This window comes from Colletotrichum lupini, chromosome 9 (assembly GCF_023278565.1).
Source record: "Colletotrichum lupini chromosome 9, complete sequence".
Lineage (NCBI taxonomy): Eukaryota > Fungi > Ascomycota > Sordariomycetes > Glomerellales > Glomerellaceae > Colletotrichum > Colletotrichum lupini.
In genome coordinates, this window is record NC_064682.1 from 4,504,671 (window position 1) to 4,527,913 (window position 23,243).

At 49.8% G+C, this 23,243-nt stretch overlaps 9 protein-coding genes across 9 annotated transcripts, besides 1 other annotated feature; 2 read left to right on the forward strand and 7 right to left on the reverse strand.

The window, feature by feature from the left end:
• Window positions 1-729: 729 nt before the first annotated feature.
• Window positions 730-3,644, reverse strand: CLUP02_17166 (methyltransferase domain-containing protein; the record flags this gene model as incomplete). The annotated part of the gene is made up of 3 exons (XM_049296081.1): window positions 730-1,596; window positions 1,691-1,753; window positions 2,778-3,644. The coding sequence occupies 3 exons, from the start codon at window positions 3,642-3,644 to the stop codon at window positions 730-732; spliced, it is 1,797 nt and encodes a 598-aa protein (XP_049153228.1).
• Window positions 3,645-4,613: 969 nt separating this feature from the next.
• CLUP02_17167 (uncharacterized protein) lies at window positions 4,614-5,771 on the reverse strand (the record flags this gene model as incomplete). The annotated part of the gene is made up of 1 exon (XM_049296082.1): window positions 4,614-5,771. The coding sequence occupies one exon, from the start codon at window positions 5,769-5,771 to the stop codon at window positions 4,614-4,616; it is 1,158 nt and encodes a 385-aa protein (XP_049153229.1).
• Window positions 5,772-7,122: 1,351 nt separating this feature from the next.
• CLUP02_17168 (uncharacterized protein) lies at window positions 7,123-7,836 on the forward strand (the record flags this gene model as incomplete). Its single annotated transcript, XM_049296083.1, has 1 exon — window positions 7,123-7,836. The coding sequence occupies one exon, from the start codon at window positions 7,123-7,125 to the stop codon at window positions 7,834-7,836; it is 714 nt and encodes a 237-aa protein (XP_049153230.1).
• A 2,077-nt stretch (window positions 7,837-9,913) lies between these two features.
• CLUP02_17169 (amino acid transporter) lies at window positions 9,914-11,236 on the forward strand (the record flags this gene model as incomplete). Its single annotated transcript, XM_049296084.1, has 5 exons — window positions 9,914-10,020; window positions 10,082-10,235; window positions 10,294-10,689; window positions 10,749-11,056; window positions 11,191-11,236. The coding sequence occupies 5 exons, from the start codon at window positions 9,914-9,916 to the stop codon at window positions 11,234-11,236; spliced, it is 1,011 nt and encodes a 336-aa protein (XP_049153231.1).
• Window positions 11,237-11,344: 108 nt separating this feature from the next.
• Window positions 11,345-13,335, reverse strand: CLUP02_17170 (uncharacterized protein; the record flags this gene model as incomplete). The annotated part of the gene is made up of 2 exons (XM_049296085.1): window positions 11,345-12,677; window positions 12,749-13,335. 2 exons carry the CDS (start codon window positions 13,333-13,335, stop codon window positions 11,345-11,347), a joined length of 1,920 nt encoding a protein of 639 aa, XP_049153232.1.
• Window positions 13,336-14,238: 903 nt separating this feature from the next.
• Window positions 14,239-15,015, reverse strand: CLUP02_17171 (uncharacterized protein; the record flags this gene model as incomplete). Its single annotated transcript, XM_049296086.1, has 1 exon — window positions 14,239-15,015. The coding sequence occupies one exon, from the start codon at window positions 15,013-15,015 to the stop codon at window positions 14,239-14,241; it is 777 nt and encodes a 258-aa protein (XP_049153233.1).
• Window positions 15,016-15,631: 616 nt separating this feature from the next.
• CLUP02_17172 (maltose permease) lies at window positions 15,632-17,549 on the reverse strand (the record flags this gene model as incomplete). The annotated part of the gene is made up of 5 exons (XM_049296087.1): window positions 15,632-15,923; window positions 16,158-16,454; window positions 16,512-16,769; window positions 16,937-17,318; window positions 17,387-17,549. 5 exons carry the CDS (start codon window positions 17,547-17,549, stop codon window positions 15,632-15,634), a joined length of 1,392 nt encoding a protein of 463 aa, XP_049153234.1.
• Window positions 17,550-19,261: 1,712 nt separating this feature from the next.
• Window positions 19,262-20,011, reverse strand: CLUP02_17173 (uncharacterized protein; the record flags this gene model as incomplete). The annotated part of the gene is made up of 1 exon (XM_049296088.1): window positions 19,262-20,011. One exon carries the CDS (start codon window positions 20,009-20,011, stop codon window positions 19,262-19,264), a length of 750 nt encoding a protein of 249 aa, XP_049153235.1.
• A 616-nt stretch (window positions 20,012-20,627) lies between these two features.
• On the reverse strand, window positions 20,628-22,134 carry CLUP02_17174 (cytochrome c oxidase subunit 1; the record flags this gene model as incomplete). Its single annotated transcript, XM_049296089.1, has 3 exons — window positions 20,628-21,847; window positions 21,917-22,015; window positions 22,068-22,134. The coding sequence occupies 3 exons, from the start codon at window positions 22,132-22,134 to the stop codon at window positions 20,628-20,630; spliced, it is 1,386 nt and encodes a 461-aa protein (XP_049153236.1).
• A 163-nt stretch (window positions 22,135-22,297) lies between these two features.
• Window positions 22,298-22,369: a sequence feature (Short protein (CLUP02_17175, UQC91639.1) was converted to a misc_feature.).
• The last annotated feature ends 874 nt before the right edge of the window (window positions 22,370-23,243 follow it).

The following is a 23,243-nucleotide window of genomic DNA, read 5'->3' on the forward strand; positions in this document are numbered from 1 at the left end:
ATTGTGTCTGTCACAATGCCGAGCAGTATCCGTACGGGTGCCCCTTATTAAGAAATCCCACAGCAGCCGTGTCAGTGTCCCTGGCCGAGCCACGAGGTTCTCGCCAGTCATCCCATGTTGCGTGCAGTGTCTTTGGATACCGAGTGTTCACAGGAGAGGGAAGTAGCCTGTTGTGTCTGAGTAAAGTTTAAAGTTATTCTGGACATTGCGCCGACGCTCTACTCTGCAACAAGAATCACGTACGGATAGAGTCGAGAAGCTCTTCACTTGAAGTAAGAGGAAGCTCGGGTCTTATTTACTAAGATTGTCCGCGGGGAGCGTGGATTGCGGTTGGGTGGCACGTAAGTATTTCCCGGGGCCGAAGACCTAGCTGTCTCTTGCGCCAATGTGTGCACACTCTCGGAATATCGGATTATCTTTCATGACCCAAGGTTAAGTAATGGTGCCCAACGGAGAAACCGAGGATTAATTGCAGCATGGATTATCGCGAGAAAACTACCGCACTTTTGACCAGTGTAAGTCAATTCTCCGTGGCTACGTTTCAGAATTTAATTCCAAAGCATGATGAGATGCCAGACTGTATGCATCTGTCAGAGACTGACGCCGACATCACGCAGACATAGTCCGCATGATTATGTCCAAGCCGTAACAACACCATCTCCCTATGCAGAGCTGTGATAAACAAGCTTTCACAACAAGGTAGAAAATAGAGACAGGCAACCGATGCATTTACTTTCTTTGACATGTAATTCGGGTGCCTCCGACCTGGCCTCCAGAGAACACTTCATCAACGGCATCATAGAATGCGGTGAGATCAGCATCTATCGACGGATCTTTCTTGTAGGCTTCAGCACGCTCATGCACGAAGTCTGTCCAGATGGTTGACATATCAACCCAGTCAGTGACCTCGAACCCAGCTTTCTCGAGCTCTGCAATGTAATGCTCTTTGTCAGGCAAGTCCGGACAGGAAACCGAGCTTCTCAAGACCTCGAGAGTCTTGGCGTCCAGAGATGTTCGGGCAAAGAAGTCTTCAATGTACATCTTGCCTCTTGGCTTGAGGACGCTGTGTGCTTTCTTGAACAGGGCTTCTCGTTCTGGGATATGCAGAATGCACAGGAATGAGACGATGTGGTCAAACGGCGCACCCATTTCAGCTGGGTCGAGTTTGAGGAAGTTGCCGTTAGTGGATGTCGCATTTGCCTCAGCACCCGATTTTGCGTTAATTGTCTGAGCAATATCGTGAATCTCCTTTTGCAGCTCAATGCCAGCTGTCGTAGCATCGAAGTGTCGGTAGAGGTATCTGCCCGTGCCACCGAACCCGGATCCGATATCGAGCACCCGCTCCCCGGCTTGCAGGCCCAAAGACTTGGCAGCCGTTTCGATCGCACTATCGCCCAGGTAGTGCATGCAGTCAAAGGACTTTGTGTCTTCTGCCTCCCATTCGTTCTTCTCCTTTAATTTGTCAAGCGTGCGGTGAACCCGGCTGAGCTTGTAGAGGTTCATGTCCGGGACATCGGAGGCAGTATTGCGAATTGACGGCATGGTGAATGAGGGGCCGGTAGTTGGTTCGGGGTTCTCGGTCTCGGTTCTGGTCGGCTGATTGTAGACAAGAAGCCGAGTCAGAAAGTCTCTTCAGGTCCCCGGGCAGTACGAGCTTAGAGCCAAGGCCAGGCAAAAGGGTACGACTCACTGGCCTTTTGTACTGGTCCGTATGAGGAGGTAGCACGCGCCCTTGAATGGTGCCGTTGGGATACTTCTTGTTTTGTTAGTGGTAGCGCCAATTTACCCCTCGCCTTCACCATCGACGTCACACATTCGTCTTGCGGAACATTACAGGTCACACGTTCCGCCAGGGATTAGAGTTCCGTTCCGCGATAAAAAAAATGATAGTGCCGCTGTGCTGAGAGATTTCTATGGTGAGACAGGCCAGAGACCTTGTAAGAAATAGCTGACATACCTCGGTGAGACATTGTCTATCAGGTAGGATGATGCCACAATTGGTTACATGTCCCTGTAGTTGCATAAGTGGGCGTTATCTCAGCGTCTACCTCGATGGAGTCGAGGACCCGGAGATAAAGAGTGTACGACAGAATGAGGGGGATGCATCGGAGGCGCAAGGTCTTTGGAACTTCTCCGACTTCAAGAGTGGGGGAACCGATATGAGGGCTGCCGATTGAACACGTCTAGTCTTAATGTAGATTTGTTGCGGAATCGACGCTCAACGCCATTGAGTTTCAACTTTTATGAAGTAATGGACGGAGGACTATGGTTGCTCACCTACAATTGTAAGACCCCCGACTTTTCTGAAAACGCCACGGCAATTAGAGACGTACAACAGACACGAACATAGCCTTAAAGCAAACAATGAGATGTGCGGAGGAGCCAAAACTCTAGATCTCTACACTGGCACACACTCAATTACAGTAGGAGACAGTCTCATCCGCATAGAAGTAAGTGTCTTAATGAGCAGCTGTCAGTATCTCACCCAATCTCACTAATTTCAAGTATCATTCTTCCCTCAATTAAAAGAAAAGAAACTCCAGACTAGAACATCCTTCTTGTACTCTCTCAGCACGCCGGGGTCCATTCAATGCAAAATCTTCCAGCAAATTGAAACCAAAATTGGGCCCTTTGTTTTCGCTCGGGTAGTCCCACATGCTCGCACATCCCGACTTCAAAATACCACAATGCTTTAATTTATTCCTTACTAAGTCGCATCAGTTATTTTTGCCCCTCCCGCGGCTTCTTCGAATGGTATCTGCGTTACTCTGATGCACTTCCTCGTATTGCGCGAAGTATATCAAGTCCCCGCCTTTGACGTCTGCATCAACAACCTGAGACAAAGGTTGGTTCCAAGCTGCTGGCTCCGGCACATCCTCTGTCATCGCAGCAATGTACCGAAGTGTTGCATTGGTGAAAGTTGAGTTGTAGCCACCCATGGCAATCCTGTTTGGCTCTCCATGTGCAGGCAGGATCTTCGAGATAGGGAAAGTCGCCATTCGTTGAAGCTCCATCTGATGCATCGGCAAGCTCTTGGCATCAGCGATGAAGGTCGCCGTATCCTCCACAGTATCACCGGCGAAGATCAGCTGCTTCGAAGGGATGTAAAGGATAGTTCCATCAGGAGTGTGAATTTGGAAATTGTGCAACTCAACAGAGAGGTTGCCCACCTTCATCTCCTTCTTCCCAGTGTAGAGCTCCGTAGGGGGCACAGCAACAATGGCTGGGCTATCAGAAGCAAGGTCCTGCGTATTCCTCTTCACTGTCCGGGCCGTGATTTCATGTCCGACAATTGTGGCTCCCCCTTTAGAGAAAACTTCAGTGCCAGCAATGTGATCATTGTGAAAGTGACTGATCACCACCGACATCTTGGTGACACCTTGGCTCTGAACATGACGCATTACAGCACCTGCATGGTCGGGAGTAATGTGAGAGTCGTATATGATGGCCTCGTTGCCGTCGATGATGGAATATGTCGATACTCCCAGCGTGAACGCGCCATCATCGAGCCAATTGGGCTGGTCGGAAGCGAAACGCTCTCCAGTACGCCCATCATAATAAGCAAATATGCCCGGATAGGGATTCAGAATGCGGAGACTCTGTAACGGATCTCCTCCTCTGGCTCTTCCAACGATGCTTGTCATCTGTCAGGTGATTGAACTTATGCGAGACTTGCTCCAACATACCCTAGAGGCGGAAAGGAAACGAGGGAGTCTCGTCGGGAAAGCCCGCAGGCGCTGACAAGGCCGGAGAAGCTCAGAAGCAAAATCTTCATCGACTGGAATCAGCAATTATTCCGAACCATGCGAAGTAGATGCGGGAAATTCGTGAAATCTTACGGGCAGCATGTTAGCTCTATGCTGGATCTTGCAAATGATTGGAGGGTATTGTAGCAGGTGGTATAAGGACCTTTTTTTTTGCAGCCTCAAGGGACACCGTCACTATTTATTGAATGCCGTCGTGAAGTCGCCAAGAATTCGTTGCCTCAACGTCTTCGAATGATTACCACGTCTTTAATTGCTGACTGTATATGCCATGAAACGGCATGAAACGCTGATGAACGTTCCCAAACCATGTTTCGTCTGAATTCGTCAATTCATTCAGAAACCGACAGCCGAGGGCTTGAGCTTAATTATGCAACTTTTCTGTAAAGCCTGGGGTTTGATAGGGCGGAAGCTCTCGGCCGATAAGATGAACTCTGCTTGTTTCGTATTGTGCCCTTTTAGTTAGTTAACCTATTCGTCTTTCACGACAGTGCTCACGGTTCCGAGCCTTATATACGATAGTAGAAAGAGCCAGATAGAGTAGGAGGAAAGCAAGTCAAGGAAGGTCCAGTCACAGTGTGGCTCGAACCACCGGGTTTTATAGATACTCAAGCCGTATCGGGAAGATCAAGTGCAGGCATACAGTTCCAAGGGAAAATTGAGCCAGGAGGTCTTTGGAGGAAGTTGTATTTACTGCTCAATGTTTCCTCCAACGACATCACTTGTATGATGAAGTTGCGAGGTTTATGCGTGATATTGAGACCTTCAGGCTATTCAGGGAAACTCCAGGTTGCATTTCAAACATGCGACGAATGGTGACGCTCCTAAGCTCAAGTTTCTAGTCGCACTTCATTCAGGCCTGTCATCGTTCAGCATGCTTTCATCCATGCCATGCGCACCATTGAATGGCGAAGGAGAAATATTGCACACGCATGGCTGGAGAGTTCTGTAACGAGAAATCTTTCCGGCATGAAGCTTGCCCTCATGTCTCAAAGCAACGAACAAGCTCATCATGATGGAGAAACCTATCAGAAAGCCGATGAGAGTGATCCATAAGACACACCATAGCCAAGTCGGAATGAATATTCCCTTGTGCCGCAAAATAGAGGAAGCTTGCTCGGAATCGTTGCCAGAAGAAGTTGTCCCCATTACACAGTTGGATTCCAGCATTGGAGTCGACTGCTGAGGAGGAGTAAGGCCGGCCAAACTCAAACGGAATACTGGTGCATCGAGCGAGTCCAAGTGTTCGTGGAATCTAGTGCGACGACCAACCTCTGGCTCTTCAACTGTACTGTTAGTCCCACCATCTGTTTGATTCCCTTGGCCATGCATTACAACAGATGCGGCAACTTCTAGATCATTTTGTAAATCTTCCAAGAGTTCCACTGGCCCAACTGCATCTTCAATTGACTGTTCGTTATTCTGATTTCCGATTGTGATATTCACTTCTTGGAGGCGATTTTGTACAAGAGGAAAAGCAGAGAGGTCCATATCTATAGTCTCTCTGACTTCATCATTTGCACTTCCAGCACGAAGTTGAGTGCTCACTGGATTTTGTGTCGAGGCTTCTAGGTCTTCGTATGTCTCGTGGAGTCTGACACGTCTCTGAACAAATTCGTCTTCCGTCATGGGCTCAAAATAATCCGAGTCAATTTCGCGAGTGCCGCCTACACAGCTGCAACTATCCCATGAGTTTCTTGGCTGCTTGTCGTAGGTATGTTGTAAAGCCCAATGAAGACAGTCGTGAGTCCCCGCGTCACCGGATCGTTGAAGTCTTTCTCGTGAATGATTTTGCTGTTCCACGATGTCAGGTAGGTATTCGGGTAGAGGGTGTTTGGATACTTCCCTTTTCGCCGATTCTAGTGTCAATGTTGGACTTTGATATTCCCTGACCAAGATCGGCTTGCCTACTTTCCCCAGCCCCAAAGCGGCAGCAATATCGAGCCTCAGGATGGGCCCGGAACGAGTGGGCTTTTGAATGGATCCTTTGGCGCTTGTAGCTGACATGGCTGCTACGGTTGGCTATGGGTGATGGCTTTAAAAAGCAATCGGGTAGAAATACTTCAGCGGGAGTTTCGATTGTTGGTGATTGGTGACACCTTGTTGTTTATAATTATGTGAGTCGAAGTGTTGCAGGAGGACTGCAGTGGTCCGGAGCCACAAGCAACTCAAGTATAAAACCTAAAGTAGGTAGGCATTGAACAAACAAGCTTCTGAAGTCTCTACGCAGTAATGATTGGAAGTTTCTTTGATGTTCTTTGTAACCTGTACATACTGCGGCGATTTCAACACATAATCTTTGTGTAATAGATTTGCTTTTAGCCGACCTCTGCTATTCATTGGACTGCAGCTGCTTTCGTTTTCCGTCTGTTCCATACTTGGAGAATCAACACCACATCCAATCAGTATGCTGATTAAACTCAAGATGGACGCCATTTATCGAGAAACTGCTGTAAAGGGGGTCTGATATCTTTGGTATTTCCCTTAAGTCTTGAACATATTAAGTACCTTCTTTGCCCTGCTACGAATATGTTACTCTAGGTTGCTAAAGTACATTACCCTCGGAATGTGCCAAACATATGATTGCTACGGACAGTCCTGTCGCTCATCTTGCAGCTGCATTGTTTCTGCCTGGGGAAGTTTGGATATTTAACTAGTACTCACCAAGATGATACTCATGACTAGAAGGTCTTCCCGTTTACGTAAGAGCGCGCCTTCAGGCGTCACGAGCACCTTTGTTGAGCCCGCGGACTTGTCCAAACCGTCGGGGCCAGAAAAAGCTCCGAGTTCCCACCAATGACAGTGAGTGTTAGTAATAGCCTGCTGACAGTGGACTGCGGCCATGAGGTCGAGCTGCGTTCTGGAATCTGGATTCCGGATGCTCACACCATCACGGAGCTGCTCTTGACATTTATTGAACCTTCCCGCCACTTGAGCAAATGTTTCAGATATTTTACATCGGTCAAGACATCACACGACAACGGGAATGTCCTCAGACATGCGAACTTATCCCCTCCGGCGACCAGAGCGTCATCGGCCGCCGGTTCCACGATGGCAACTTACCCTCTGCAAAGACGTACAGAAAGTATTTACAGCATATATCGGTATACAATCTCATCACGGCGCTTCTGATAGTTCAACATTCGTCAAACAGGCAGTCCAGGCGGTTGAGGCATGGCTCAGTACAAACACGGAAGATAGACCGCTTTCAACCGAGAGCTTCAACCATTTAGATGGGGATGACGCCCCGAACACATTTGTTTGGGTCTGTTATTGGGACGATGCTGAAAAAGGAGAAGCAAGTCTGCAAAAACTTGACATCGCGTCTCTTTACGCCAAACTCGCGCCAGAACACCGAATGCTCGTTGGTTTATGGAGGGAGAGCTTCACGACGCCTATCTCACGCCTTGAAACAAATTACTCTGGACTCGACTATCTCCCTGGTCTGGCCAGGCTACCGAAGACTGGTACAAAAGAGCATCAGCTGTCAGCATATTGGGGAGCGGCAAGAGATCGAATTCCGGCCTCCGCTCATGACCTTTTTGAACAGGGTGGAGATGCGAAGGCGTCAAAGCCAGAAGATATCCCGGTCGGACTAGGACAGCACTTAATTGGAACAAACTACGACAATATTGTTCACATCCGATCCGGTCAATTTTGGGAAAACTGTTGCGTTGAAGAGGCACAGTCATACGAGACGGAGCTGGAACCGACCTTGAGGGCGGGCTTGGGATACCTGTGGGGAAATCGTGAGAAAGGCGGTGCTATGGGATTGCGATTCTTGGGCACCAGAGACGCCGATGGCTATACCAAGAAGGAGACCTGCGGTGCTGGGTTCTTCACGAACCTGAGTGCATTGGAAGAGTGGTCCAAAACGCATCGCTCTCACCTGGCTATATACATTGGAGCCATCAAACACGCGAAAACGTGGGGAGAGTCAAGGAAGTTTCGGACCTGGCATGAGGTCTCGGTACTAAAGAAGGGAGAGGCAACGTTCGAGTACCTGAACTGCTCGCCTGTCACTGGCGTTATGAGATTTATCTCTTTGCCCAGAATTCAAGAGCTCAAGTAGGACCACTGTGTTGATAGACCAACTCGAGTGACAATGGTGATTATATGAGAGAATGGCTCGTTGGACTGTTGTCGTCAATCGTTAGGCATTGTGGACTTTCTTGAGTGTTTTTGCCGCGCTAATCGCGGTCGCCGAAGTTTGACCTTCATAGTCGGGCGAAAGGCGAGCCAATGTCGGATTGATTCGCCAGAGGCTGGTGTTAGTTTCGGAAACCGAGACAGGGAGATAGTACAACTCTCGATCTAAGCACAGCCTCGAAGATGGCCGCAACTTGTCAGACTTGAAAGTGTGAGGACGGACATTCGCCAAGGGGCCAAGGATACAGATGACTTTTGTTAACCGAAAAACCCGTCGATAGGGCATTCCACATGTGTGGAAATAGAGGGTTTGGCATCTTGGCATGCCTCCCACTTGACGAGAAAGTCCACGGATACTTATCTAATAGCGTTTGGCTCAATGCGCCCGCCGGACGCCGGTGGGCCTGACGCGCAGTCCGATCGGCATTCCTTGGACAGGGGTGGTTTTCGTATTCAAAGATTGTCAAACTATCACAGTCCAGCATTTCCTTTGGTTCTTCTTGTTTAGCCTTGCAAAGAATGCAATAGGTATGCAAAGTCAACATAGCTAAAGTCTGCGGATTGTAGTTGTGTTTAGGTGGTGGAGTGCCTGACAGGGGCATTTCCTAAGATGAGGAAAACATGCTCAGTCTCTAGACAGCCAGTGCACAATGAATTGGAAGAACGCATATTACGGGTCATTGCATACAGCAACCGGATACCACTAAGCAACCTCGACGTATTCATCTTAGGCCGGCAGCATACACATTGAAAGAAAAAGCTAGCGGATGTGCATATCAGGTTTGCGTCTGGGCCGATCTCGCTAGGTCCATGTTTCGACAGGCCCTTGAACGGTTCTCGACCCAGCCACTGAAGTTCCTACTCAGCCTGATGATGCGCCTCTTCATATTAACAAGGACGTGTCGTCTAAATGTAACGTGGCTGATGTAGTCAAAGCGCACCCACGACTGCAAGTAATGTCTGTCTGATCCGGGGAGAAGGGACGACCCGGCCGCGTTCAGTAAACCAACTTTGCGCCAAGACCTGGCGATGCTAATAAGAAGCTTGTCTTTCTTCGCATCCCCCCTCCATTGGCATTCAACTACCAATTGGTCCAGAAGTCGTCTTCAATTTGCAATTGCTTGGTACAATGTTCTCTCAGTCGCTCTTTGAGTTTCAGCTGCGTGCCAAAGTGATCATCCCTGCGGTAAGATGAAGCGCTTCTAGCTGTCGTGTCTTTCGCCTTAGGTAATTGTGGAGGCGACCAAATGTATGTCACCACGAAGATTGATCTGATAACTCGCCCATGCTTGTTGACTGCGCCAGAATGACGCGGCGAGTGGGCAGCTAGGCCCTCTCAACTGCCGTGCATGATAGGCAGGGTATCTACTGGATACAATTTCCCCCAAGCTAAGTATGCGTCTACGTCTCCAGGAGTGAGCTCGTAGGAGCTTCCCTGTGGGATTAATCCCACGATGTGACTGCCGCCGCGCCGCTCAACCCGAGACAACGTAATCGCCTTCGCCAGAGTTCACAGCACGGTGCCACGGTCAAGGGTTGCGCACCGCTCATTCAAGAGAAAGGGAGGCCGTTACGAATATCTGTGGGGAGCTCAGTTCTATTCTGGTTCTTAGTCAGGGGCAGCTTTAAGCATCAATGGCACATCCCACATGGCTATTGTGGTGGTCACTCCGCAAAATAGGAGAAACAGGACGGGAAGTGGGTAAAATTTACGGTTCGTCCGAACGAAGCAAGGGTGACGCGGTCTGCCAAGTGAGGCGCATTGGCCGATTGCGCAGTGCACACTCACATCCCCATGTCTAACATCGCGGCTCTGCTTGAGAAGATGGAGGAAAGAGTTCGTGATATTGATGAATGAAAGTAAAAAGGTTATAAACCCAGGTGGCTGCCGAGATGATCGACATTTTTTTCTCATCACCACTCAGCATCTCAGCCTAAATCCGAGGATCGCACTCCAGTCTTTACTTTTCGATTTCTTCACTCTTTGAACAACAGCCATAATGACTGTCACTCTTCGCTCGCTAGTCTCGCTCCTCGCGACCACAGGCTTGGCAGCCGCCGCTTCCTGGAACACCACTTGCACAAGCAAGTCTCAGAGAAAAGCATGGTAAGAACCTCATAATTTTCTAGAACTCAACCAAGGAATCTGGAGCTAAAGCCAAGAACAGGAACAACATGACCGATACTGAGAAGAAGGCTTACATCGATGCCGAGCTCTGCCTCCAGTCTACTGCAGCTAAGACCTCCATCGAAGGCGCCATCAACCGCTGGGATGAGCTTGACTGGGCACACATCACTCAATCCAACATCATTCACAACACTGTATGCACAATGAAGTTCAGTGTAGCAGGAGAAAGCTTGGCTAATACTTAATCTTTAGGGATCTTTCCTTCCTTGGCACCGCTACTTCATGCGTGTCCACGAGTATCTCCTCCAGTCCGAGTGTGGCTACGAGGGTGGCCAGCCGTACTGGAACGAGGTCTTGGACATGGACTCACTCAACACCTCCGTTGTATTTGATCCCGACACCGGCTTCGGCGGTGACAGCGACGGTGGATGTGTCACTGACGGCCCCTTCGTCAACCTGACTCTCCACATCAACTCCACCTCCAACTATGCTGAAGATTGCTTGACCCGCTCATTCAACTCAAACGGCTTTCAGACCGGACAGCAGCAGTACATTGATGAGTGCTTCGCTTCTGAGAACTACACGGCGGCTTTCGAATGCTACCAGGTTAACCCTCACACCGCGGGCCACTCTGCAGTCGGTGGAACCGTTAGTAACCCTCTTCCCCGCCGATGTAAGTGTGATCAAAGCTGACACGATCTCTTCAGATGCTCGATGTCGTTGGCAGCCCTGGCGAGCCGCTCTTCTTCCTGCACCACACCAATCTCGACCGTCTCTGGTGGGAGTGGCAGCAGGTCAACAGCTCCCGCTTGACGGACATGGGAGGCCGCAACATCCCTCTTACCAGCTATCTTACCCAGAACGGCATGGAGTACCCCAGTGCGGCCCTGACGGACTATTTTGGCGACGGTGGCAACGAAACCACTTTGAACCACAACCTGTGGATGGTCGATATTATGCCCAACGCAACTATCAGAGAGGTAATGGATATTGGAGGTGACCTCATCTGCGCCGAGTACGTTTAAATATTCAAAAGTTACTACTTGCCTATGAGTGGAATGGATGGCCATGGAAAGGATTACATAGAGTTTTCATCTGTACAAAACAGAGCTTAGCAACATAAGCGATTTCATCTTTATTCAACACCAGTCAAAATGGAACCCAAGACGTCTCTAGCCATTATCATTATCATTAAAGTCGTAAAGAGCGTATAAGCGAATACACCAAACTTGGCGATCACAAATCCCCCGAGTACCAAGATCCGTCACAACTTGATCGCCCAGAATTAACCTCAGATGGGAACTCAGATATCATCGTACTTGGATAGCCTCAATAGTCCACCGTCACCGTCATCCAGCTGCACTCTCACAGACTTAGCCTCTTTTTGCTGCTCTTTTAAGCCACCAAGGTCCTCGAGTCTTTCCCTGGCATTTCCATCTAGACCGTGAACCAAGGTTGCAAGTACACTGCTCTTCCATAGACTAGCCTTTTGGCGGTACGTCTGGTAGATCGCCGCGATCAAGAAAAGAGTAGTCAACAAGACAGTGAGGAGCGGAACCGCTAGAAAACTCCACTCGACATGGACGTAGCTCTCAACAATGTGCGCTATGCCAATGACATCGGTGCCATTAAAGCTCCTGAAACTGACGGTGACACTGGTTGCAAGATCGTTCATGAGCATATCAATCCCTGTTGGGTACTCGTAGTAGTTCCAGTAAAAGGCCTGGACAATGTCGGTATCAAAGAATGTCTCGCCGCTGGAAATACCGACGGTGAGATTGACTATAACATTGTCTGGAGTCGTAATAGTCTTGTTGATGACCTCTTCATTACGCGAGGCCGACCCATTCCGGAACAGGTCCGAGAACCACGAACGTACGCCCATCATGACTTTCATGTCAATCGGATAGGACTCATTGCCACTCTGGCCCGAGATGTAAATGGGCTCAAGGGTGTCTTGAGTTGCTGTGGCGAAGGAATCGTTGGTGCTGGTATGGATAATGGTCTCTTTCAGCTCGCCGTTGATGATTTCGGAGTCCAGAGTTTGTACACAGGCTTGAAGGGTGCACTGGCGAGCCCAGGGTGCAAGGGCACCAGCGACACCCCCTTGTCTTTCAGTGCCCATAAATACAAGCTTCATGATGGTCGAGTAAGACATATCTCCAAGACCTTGAGGGAAGATTGGTGTCATGCTGAACACGTCGGCATGTGTCTTAAGGCGAGCACCTACTGGGACTGACCAGCCGCACTCTGTCATGTCGCCTTCAGGGATCGATCCGTCCTCACATGATCGCGTCATGAACTCAGACATGTCAACGCAGGTGTTGCAGACACCGAGAGTCTCGAAAGGCTCCCAAGTACAGTTACCTGTCTGGCAGTTGACTGGGAGGCTCAGCCAGGGCTTACCGTTCTCAGCAAAGAGACCATTGTACACGGCCGCCTTGAAAGGAAGAATCGGAATGAAGCCTTCAGATGCAGTCTGACTGCTCAGAGCGATCAAGTATTCCTCTGCTCGGAGGTTAATGGCTCCTTTTGTAGTGTTGGTCGTGCGGGCGTGGAACGTGGCAATTTGTTGGGCAAAGGGGCTGAATGCTAGGGTCAAGATGGCAACGAACGCGCCAAAAGAACCAAGAAGACTATACGGGACTTCAGGTCAGCTGAATGTGTTTACGTGGGTCGAAGCCATTGACAATCATATCCTACTTACCCTCCTCTAAGCTTAATGAGCATCATGAGAGCTCCCCAGGTTCCTCGACTGGCATCATCGAACACCTCCATATCCGACAACGGCTCGCGGCGCGTCTTGAAATGAATCCATTTCAATTGAGAGATGCCACTAGAAAGGACGAGGGCCATAGTCGCAGTTGCAATGGTAGCCAACAGGGCAATAACGGCGTTGATAGTGATTTGAAAGTGCCATGACACTAGCGGCTTCCCGTCGTATGCTGCGAGAACACCGATGATGGCGGCTGAGGCAAGGATGGTCACACAAAGACTGACGATCTCAAAAGTCCAAGAGCCAGATGGCGAGAACGTTTCGGACTTGATGTGTGATTTCTCGGAGATTCTGCTCCAGCGTGAGGGAACAGAGCGTCTAGATTCTCCGTTGCTGCTCAAAGCAGGCTCGCTGGGAGAGACGTCATCGACAGAAACAAACGTTGATTGGTACGCCTTGTACGATCCCAGACTTCGTCTCTTGTCAGATCCAGGGATGAAGGGGCTTGTCGGTTGCTCGACATAAATCGTGTCAGCCGAGCTTGTGCTCACATTGTGCGAGTGTTGTCTGTGCGACATGTTTGCTGTTTGCCGGGTCCCGATCGAGGTCGCAGCTGTCAGAAAGGCTCAGTGCATGAAGATAAAGGAATACGGGCACAAAAGCAAACATACGGAAAGTTGCATGGTGGCTTGGGACCGGGGAGCCTCAAGTACTTGGAAACACGCCGAGAAAGCTTGACAGATTTTTGAAGCCTGGGCATTGTAGCGTGACTGGTACTTGAGTTGGAAGCCTGCAGTGCTTACATGCACATGCGCGGACCAACTGCGATGCCGCATATCACATACATTACATGGGAACTTTGGGAAGAGTGGGACGAATGCCGTTGTATTTTTCAAGGTTTTTGAATGCTAACGTGAGCCGACATGCTCCATCATTGGCTGACATTGATGGTGGAGGATGTGACGCCGAGCAAGGAAGTGATCTGGGCCTTTGGGGGCTGAACCAACCCGTTCAACCCTTGCACGAAGATGTTGGTGGTTGGGGAGATGTCTCTCTCAAGGAGCGGTATCTTGTCACTTAAGTCCCTTGCCCGCATCAAGCCTGACCACCCGAAGCCTCTCCCGGAGGACCAGATCCATCTCTGACTGCGCCTTTTGCAGATCTATGGCTTATTTTTGGTTGCTGTGCTGTACCGCGAGGGGTAGCAACGTGGATGGGAACCAGGACTGTGCCGCCTGCACGATGGGCCAGTCCAAGGCAGACGTGAACGGCACAGCAAACTTTGATAAGGTACTGTTGATACAGCCTGCATGCGCTGTGGCTACTCAGCCCCCCATCCTCGCAGAGCGAAGAATTGAAGTGTTCATAGGGCTGCTAATCGGGCAGGTCGTAATGCCTATCGCTTTCAGCTGCCGCTCTTCGTAACATCATTGGCGCGTCTCTCTGTGAATTGCATCTGCGACGGAGGTCGTTTACCGCGCTTATACCAGAATTACAACCGCTGCGAATACACCGGCAATGAGAGCGAAATGAGACGAGGGCAAGTTCGAGTTGAGCGATGCGGCTCCGGAAGATCCTGTTGCGCGAGCATATCCAAGCTCGCTGTAAACGCTAGTAGCTTGGTCGTTGCTGACGGTAGCGGAGCAGGGTTGCGAATCGTGGGTGACGGAAGCGGTGACGGCACAGACGCTGGTGGCCTCGGAGTTGTATGTCGTCGTGGAAACGTAGCTCATGCTGCCAATAGCGCTCGGGCAAGTGGTGAAAGTCGGCTCCTTACCGCTGGTCTCAACGGTGAAGTCAAAGCTACCGTTGGCGATGCGCGGATTCAGGTTGAACTCGCTGTAGTCGGGTTGCTCGGTGAACTCGCATTGGGCGCCCATGCCAAAGACCCAGGCGAATGTGTAGTCGCCTGCAGCGAGGTGACCGGTCTTGCCAACCTCGAGGTGCGGGCCGTTGCCAAAGGTGCTGTCGTTTCCGATGGAAGCGCCCAAAATGCCGTGGGCGGCGGTGCGCATGTACGAGTTCTTATTTCTCGAGTAGATATCCCAGACAAAGTTGTAGCCGTACTTGTACGCGACGTCGGGGTTCTGGACATTGAGAAGGACAGGGTAGCCGTTGGTGGTCTCGGCATATTTGCCATCGCCACGAGGGAAGACAAGATCGAGCTCGATGGCGTCGGCGGGCAACTCGGCGCTGGCAAGCTGGGAGCACGAGGCCAGAAGAGTGGCACCAAGCCACAAGAGGCGCTGAGAGAACATGGTTGCTGGTAAATGAGTGTAGTTGTAAATGAGTGTAACGGCGAAGTGTTCGCGATCGACGGACCAACAACTGTGAACTGAGGCTGTGCCAGACGGCTTTGCCCCCAAAAAGAACGCTGATCTGGAGAAGACCGTGGAGAGCGGAGATTTTAAAAGAAAATTGTGGACGCGCCCTGGAAGACTTAACGATTACAATGTCAACATTGTCATGGACTCGAGCAAAGAACTCTGACAAGCAGGAGTCCCGGTCAGGATCACTCTAATCTCCGATTATGATCCCGGCCCACTGCGTTATTTTGCTTTATCCTAAACGTCGCTAATCATCGCCTCTGCATTAGTCCCATGTCATTTCGGCCGGGTTTCGACAGTGAGCCAACCGAAATGCGCGAAGGCGAGTCCAAGGGGACCAGGCCACCCAATGGCTGCACGGAGCATCGTGTGCTCATTAACGGTTTGTGTGCCTCATTTAAGCTTCTTAACGGTAGCCCTATGGCTTCCAGATTTTTCGCGAACGCTTCACACCCTTTGCAAAGTCAGGATAAGGTGGTCTGTCTTTCACTGCTGTAGCCTATGGTAGCCGTAGAGATTACATTCTCGGTATCCACCGCTCGCCCCTTCATGCTTCGTCTTGAAGCTTCTTCTCCTCTTGGCCCCCAGCGCTGACCTCACAAACATAAGACTTGAACTTGCGGGCCGGCACGCGATTGCTAAACATTTCTTGAATCTCGGCGTAGTTGCGACCCTTCATCTCGGGGAAGTACAGGTAAAGCCATGCGCACATGGGCAACGATAGGCCGAAGAAGATGAAGCAAATCTTACCGCCCAGGTTGGCCTGGTCTGTATTCAGCAGGTAGGGCATCACCTGCAATACTAAGCAGGACGCCGCGGTCGAGCACATGATATTGATGCTGTAAGTTTTTTGTCGCAATTGCACACTGTTTGTCATTTCGTCAGCAAGGCATGCCCCTGTTCTTCTTATCCACGAGTCAGGGTTGAAGGCCCACAAGCCTATGTTCCTGAGCAACACCACGTGCTAATACTACCAAGACCACTTGAACTGAAGTCTGGACTGATGGCTTGCAGCGATGCAGAATCCAATCCAAAGTCTAAGAACTTAAGCTGAGAGTTTATCGTAAACATACCTGGCAGTTTCTCCTCCGACAGAGTACGCAACCGCACCCAAAGTTGCCTGATATAAGTATCCCCAAATGATCATGAAAGCGACCGTTGCGGTGAGTGAGGCTTGGTTGCCGATGGTGCTGATACCGCCAATGAGAAGCAAAAGGGCTGTCATGGTGAATACGCCGCCCACGATCAACGGGCGTCTTCCATATCGATCCACAAGTGGCCAGGAAGTCATGTTGCCGACGAACTGAATTGCGTAGGCTGCCTGGCCGATTGCAAGCGGATTGTTAATTCCAGCCAAGCGAAAGTAGTATCTGCGAGCTGTTTAGTGACCTTCGACATGGAATTGTAGAGAAAAGTGGCTGCCTTACGTGAGGTAGCCCGAAACAAAGTTCACACCAATGGCTTGCTGAGAGAGATAGACCATCACAATAATTGCTGTGCGCCTGCCGTTGACTCCCTTCAAACAGTCAACCCAGCGAGCTGACTCCTGTTCCTTTTTGGCCTCTTGCTCTTTGGCAATGGCAACAGTGGCGATCGCCAACGCGGCATCCACGTCGAAGCTGGGCCCATTGAATCTTTTGTATGATTTGGCGGCTTCTTCACGACGACCCTTGATGAGAAGCCAGCTAGGGGACTCGGGCAAGAATACCAAACCGCAAAGGAGCAGTCCAGGAGGAATGAGTTGCGTAATTAAAGGGATTCGCCAAGAAAGGTCATTGTGATAGTGATCGCTTGCCAGTACTGTCGCCGAGTTGAGCCATTGGCCAACAGTGATCATTGTGTTGACAAGAACCAGGCAAACACCTCGGCAACAAAGACAGGCCCCAAGGAGTGACCTAGACCGAATCCAAAAGTTGCAACGACCTTGCCGCCGAAAAGCATCATGATAGTTGAAGCAAAGTATTGAAGAATCGTGCCACCGCAGCAAATCAAGCAAGCGAGGCCAATGGTCTTCTTCCGGCCAAAGATATCGCTAATGAAGCCTGTTGCGAATGCCGAGACGAAGATTCCGATCGTGCCCGCGGCACTGAGGATCTGCTGGTCCCGAGCGGCAACTTGCCATTTTCCGTTGATTTCGTGGCCGAAACGTTGAGCAAAAGGGGTTACAGCGAGGAGCTTTCCGATGGTCGAGACTTCGTAACCAAAGTTAATGGGCAAAAGGTAGATCATCAAGCCTGTCACCGCCACACATCGTATTAGCGAATCATTCTTTGCAGGGATCAATAGGGATAGATGAACCGACAGAAGCCCAGAACGCGCTTGTTCTCCCACAGATCGCTGAAAGTAAGCTTCTCGTTGGCTTGCGATGTTGGCAGCGCAGCTGTTGCGGCCACCTTCGCATCTTCAAACTGGTCGGCTCTCTGCTTGTCATCATATTGGACCGTCGGCTCGTTCTTGGCGTCCATTGTGGTTGGCAGTCCGATGTTGCACAGGACTGGGTTGATTCCGGAACGCGTGATGATGTCCCCCTGCGAGTTGAGGTTGCTTTGAATCGTTCTCATCTCGGAGGGTGGTGGGACCTTCACGCATCTTATACTCCAAGCATGCTGGATTGAAAAAGCACATAAAGGATGCAATGCAAGCTTCCCCATGGACACTCGTCGAGGGAGCTTGAGACCTCCCCAGTTCTCCGCACTTTCCACGTGGATGCAACATCTTTTGGTAGCCTCAAGATGCTAAAGACTGCCTCCTTTGGCAAGACCGAGGCGTGGAGGGCATGACTCGGAAGACTTTTGTGACCGGGGGTGGGACTGCACTTCCGGGGTAGCGCTGGAGACTGGAGCGCTTTTTGCGGAGGTCACACTGAAGACCGAGACTAAGAGTCTGAGAGATCGAGTGACCGCAGGTCTTTCGAGAGGCCCAGATTGGCTACCAAGACTGGTCGGTGGACCACTGTGCATTCCATGATCTGGCCCTCTTCACAATCATTGTCTTTAACGACCAACATCGACTACTTTCTACATGAGATCATGTCACTTCCTGCCTTGACCTGGTTTGCCAGCTGTTCTAAACGGGATGTTTGAATGCAAGACTCCAGAATAAGTAATATTTGCCCTCCTGGTCTTGTCCTTCCAGACAAAGAGGTAACCCTTTCTGGCAAAAGCTTCCCTCCCGGGTTCCGGCTTCCGTCTCCGACCTCCACATCTACCCCGGATTCCTCCGCATGTCTCGGACCCGCGTCGATAAACTCAAAGGAACAGTCGAGCTGGAAAGCAAAAATTAGGCTTCCCAATGCCTGCAGGGATGCTAATAGTGTCTTCCGTCGACAATGTGCATTGAGGTATTTGACTCAATCTGGTTTGCTCAACCCACCCTGGGGACGCGACCTCTAGCTTCTCAGCGTACACTGCTATCATCGGCTCGTATGAATGCATCTAGTCGCATGATGGGACTTTGCAAAAGGATGTGGCCATTGGAGTTATTTCGCACTGCTATGTGAATATCCGTGGTCGAATCTTATTACATCCAACCCGTTGGCCAGAAGGCAACCCCTGTCTGGATGCAAGGCAAACAGTCCAGGTCTCAACACGCTCTTATCATGGTAAATAATGACCTATCTCAGAAGACAACGCCCCTGGTTAGTGATTACTCCCTCGACTTGGGGGTTTCATCAAGGAAAACCAGTGGAGAGAGCCCGCCAATCCTACCAACCACGCAATGATCATGATGTTCTGCGTTTCGCCAGTGGCATGTGACAGTGTCATTTGTGGACTGAGCGCAACGATGAAAAGACTCTCTACCAGTCTCCAGCTTCTCATTTCTCTTACTCTTGGGGTTGTATTAAGGAAGTTTAGTTCGTGATGAGGTCGCAGATGAGCCAGGCAAAGGTACATATGTGATCAACGCGGCCTGGTCAAAAGTAATAGAATCATTCTGCATCAATTATGGCGTATGTGGCATATATGACAGTACTGAATGCTGTGACATGCAATGACAGGCTCACCTACTTCACCGTCAAAGTAGACTTATATTCATTCCGGGGAATATAGGCACACAATAGTTCCAGTTATTCAATCTAAGAAAGCTTCGAGCTTCAAACCAAGTCTCCTGTCGACAAAAACCATTGACGCCATCGCTCGACCGACTTCCTGACAGTCCAAATATATCCCTGTATATTTTAGAATGCTGTGTTGTCTGAATCACTTTCTTGGGTTTTCTGAGACCTAGCTGAGCCGCAAAAAGTTTCTGGTGACAATGGAAGCTTGCGGTCACATTCGTCATGAGTCTCTCTCGCACAGATGGCCTCGATTTGCAACGAAGTCTCTTTAGCTATTCTCTGAGCAAGCTCTTTGGCAATGGGGTGAGCGAGCCTGATTGTATGCACCAAAGGGACTTGCTCCTGGATGTCTCTCACGAATCTCAGAAGAGCAGTCTGAAACTGGTCAGAAGCCGGATCCTGGCTATGTCTGTTGAGGCAGATTGTGGTTCTCTCTACCAGACTGGCTGATGCAGCCAGTTCCGACGCAATTATTTGGCCTGGTCCGATGCCTTTATAGAAGTTCAGATAGAGTTGCTTGATGCCCTTGAGAGAAGGGAGGTCTGCCGATTTGAATTGCGCTTCAGTGAATGTGGAGTTGAAAGAGCCAAACATATATTGGCTCCCACACCACCTGTTCCGTCCAAGCCAGAACCTGAAATGGTTTTGGCTGTGGAACAACTCGAGGACCTCGGCTTGAACTTGGAGACAGACTTCGAAGAGAGGAGATGTTGGATATGCTGCAGCCCATGGTAGACTGCCAACTGGCTCGCAAATATCTAGCTCACACCTCGAGGGCACAAGCTCGGATAACTCATAGATATGGTCGCGTATCTCCCGTGGCAGTTGGAGGAAGGCACTTGGCACAGTATATTGCGTGTATGCGTCCATCTTTGTTGCTGGTCCTTTCGATCTTCGAGCTGTACTACTGACCGGCTTTGGCCTTTGAAAATGTTCAAATAAGCCGTTGTTATCCTTCTTTTCCGTACTCACGAGTCGAATAGTCGATTTAGGTCGAAAAGTAGTGGTTGAGGCAGGATTTCTACGTGGACCTCAATTGTATGTATCTAAAGTTATGTGAGAATAAAAAGAGATCACGAAGACTGCCCACGGGCATGATGACATCAATCTAATTCGTGGAAGAATAGCATGAATATTAGCTTGAAAGATCATAATCTTTCACCAAACAAGCAAGGACAAAGACATCAAATCCAGCACAGTCACTATGAGTGAAGTGATACTCCAACTCTTTTGCTGTTGTACGGATCAATGAAATTTCCAACAGCATCGCATTATCATTTACGCATGTGAGGTTACAATGAGAGAACAAAGAAAAACAAAAAGTGAGAGGGCATGTTTACTCAAAAAATATGTTGTATTTTTATGTTCAGAACTGCGTCTTTGTGGATAAAAGCCAGAGTATTGATCAAGATGTGGACAAGTAACACCTCAAGTTCAGCTACAACCTGACTTGTTGCCCATCAATCAGCAGTACCCAGCATCCCCTTCAACTTTTGATTTCATGGACTGACTCCGACTGAGCTACTGTCTCTGCATCAGTCTTCTTTTCGTCATTGCCAAAATGTCTGACAACCAGCCAAGCCGGGTAAATCGAGATAAACCATAGCCCAAAGTTGATGTACGGCCCACCGACTAAGGCGAAAATTGGGATTGCGTTGAGTCCATAACTGACAGCTTGCCAGGCTGACTCTGTTCCCCGGAGAAGTGCTGACAGGCGGATCGTCTCCTGAGGGGTTTCGGAAATTTGTCCAATTATGAAGAATGCAAAGTTGTAGTTCAATTGGAAGCCAGCGACCAAGAAGATGAAGACACCGAAGCCTCTGCCGAATCCTGGGTCACTCCAGTCGAGTGTAGGCTGAGTTCGACGGTACTCGGTGACGTTAATGGTCAGCCATAGCCACCAAGCACCCTGGAGGGTCATAATGACTGCAAAAGCCCAGCGAGCTCTCTTCTTCAGAGCGATCTGGTTCTGATCGAGCCACAGTCCAAGGAGGTTACCAGCGATGACTGCAACGATACCGGAGAGAAGTGATCCGAGGGCGCGAGCTCTGACAGAGAACCACAGAGCGATATATGTGAAGAAAATCGATTCAGAGTACACGCCCTGGCCAATCCACAAAACGAGGAGCAGGAATTTGGGGGTGAGGAACGTCTTGGTCGTAGCCTTGATCTCTTGCCATGGGTTGTCGGCAATGGTTAGCTGGACTGGCTTCCCATCGGCTCGCTGGACCTTTTCTGGCTTGTTCAAAAGCATGGCAACGAAGGGTCCGCAAGCTTGTAAGGCGATGAAGATGAGGTAAACCTTGTACGACACCTTGCCAGCTCCACTGCGGTCCGCATTAAGGCCAAGGTTGATGACTCCGCCGAGGATTTGCCCAACCCGAGTCCAGGTAAGCCAGTAAGCAATCATGCGCCCTCTGTTGTGAGGCTCAGGATATGCAATAGCAATAGCAGCTTCCGAGCCCCAGAAAATACCAGCTGATACGCCGCAGAAAGCAGCGCCAAGGATAACGAGCCACTCGACGCCGTATCGGTTGTTCAGGTACAGTCCTGCGCTGTATGGAGCAAACCCGATTGTGCCGATGACTAAGGCACCCTTGATCCCGACATATTTGACAACAGAACTTGTGAGCCAGCATGAGATGATCATAAGGCAGAAGGTAAGTGCGTTTCCGGTATTGACAAGGTATGGCTCTTGAGCACCACCTATAACATTGTCAGACGCTTCATTTTCCATAGATGCACAAGGACCCTCAATCCTCAGATGAGACTTACCAGCACCCAAAGAGTTCATCGCACCCCAAAGACCGGGGGCTGCAAAACTACACATGCCAAGAATCGTGGCATTGTAAAATGGTGTCCGATACCACTTCGCTGCACGACGTCAGTTTATGAATGATATTGATGATATGTCGAACTGTCTTACCGTCGACCCTTTCCGACTGCTCAACTGGCTGCGCCGTATCGGAAACGCTGTCTGCCTTTTCAGCCATCTTGGATGGAGGCCTGTCTTCTCGAGCGGTGACGATCTCCTCAATATGGCAACTTGAGATGCTGACTCGCTGGCAGAGATATGATCCAAGAGAGAAGATTTGCCCAACAAGAAGCTCCGTCGTGAAGATGTTAGAAGCTTGACATCACTGCCGAGAAGAATTTATGAGAAACACCACTCCCACGTGGCTGGGTGCTGCGCGACGTTGCAAGCAGAGCACGCAATTGGGACCCTGATTGGAGGCATCGCTCTCATCTCCGCGATTGTCGCACCAAAAGGGTTCCAGACTTCTGGTAGATGGGGGTGGCAGCCGAGGTGATTGCCGGTGACCTCCGCTGTCAACTGAAGATAACATGGTAGCAGCGTACGTATGCAGATAAGAAGCGACGAGGGTTGTGCAGATAGCTTCGATGATCTCAACTTGGCACCCATGGCGTGCTAGCAAATTTGGCTGACTCAGCACGATTCTGACCTATGTTGGTAATAGTTTGGAAGAACAGCCGAGGTGCCTCACCTCACGTCGGAGAATCTTCCAATTTGAGTGTGGTCTTGAGAGAATTGGTCCTAGACAAGCAAGCGCTGCCCTTTATTACGTATCATGTTCTGCGAATCGTGGGGGAAAATGCAGAACGTATGTCTCCCTTGTCGGAAAACCCGATGTCGTGATAAGACCCTGGCCAGCAACGAGAAATTTAATGCGATGGAAAACATGGAGCCAAAGTCTATATGCAAATGATAGCTCCTAGGTGGTTACAATGAATACTAGACTGCCAAATGAGATGATATAACATGGTTTCTTTCTCTCATTAATGGATGTCGAGCTGGTTTGAATGAGGCTAAGTACTTTGCTTCGCAATTAAGTTGTTTCTGTTTACTCTAACGCCGAGGAGATATTTAGCTCGACAATTCCATGCAGTTAGATCCATGAGTTGCCAGAGTTTATTCAATGGGTCCTCACCTCACGATGTCGTACCGAATAACTCACATTTTGGTGATATCAAAATCCTACAATAGATGGGTGCTACATTCCGCCAAGTACCTTATGTCAACAAGCTAACTGAAGAGAGCTTTCTGTCTGAGGAGGCGCTCAAACGTCGCCAAACATATATA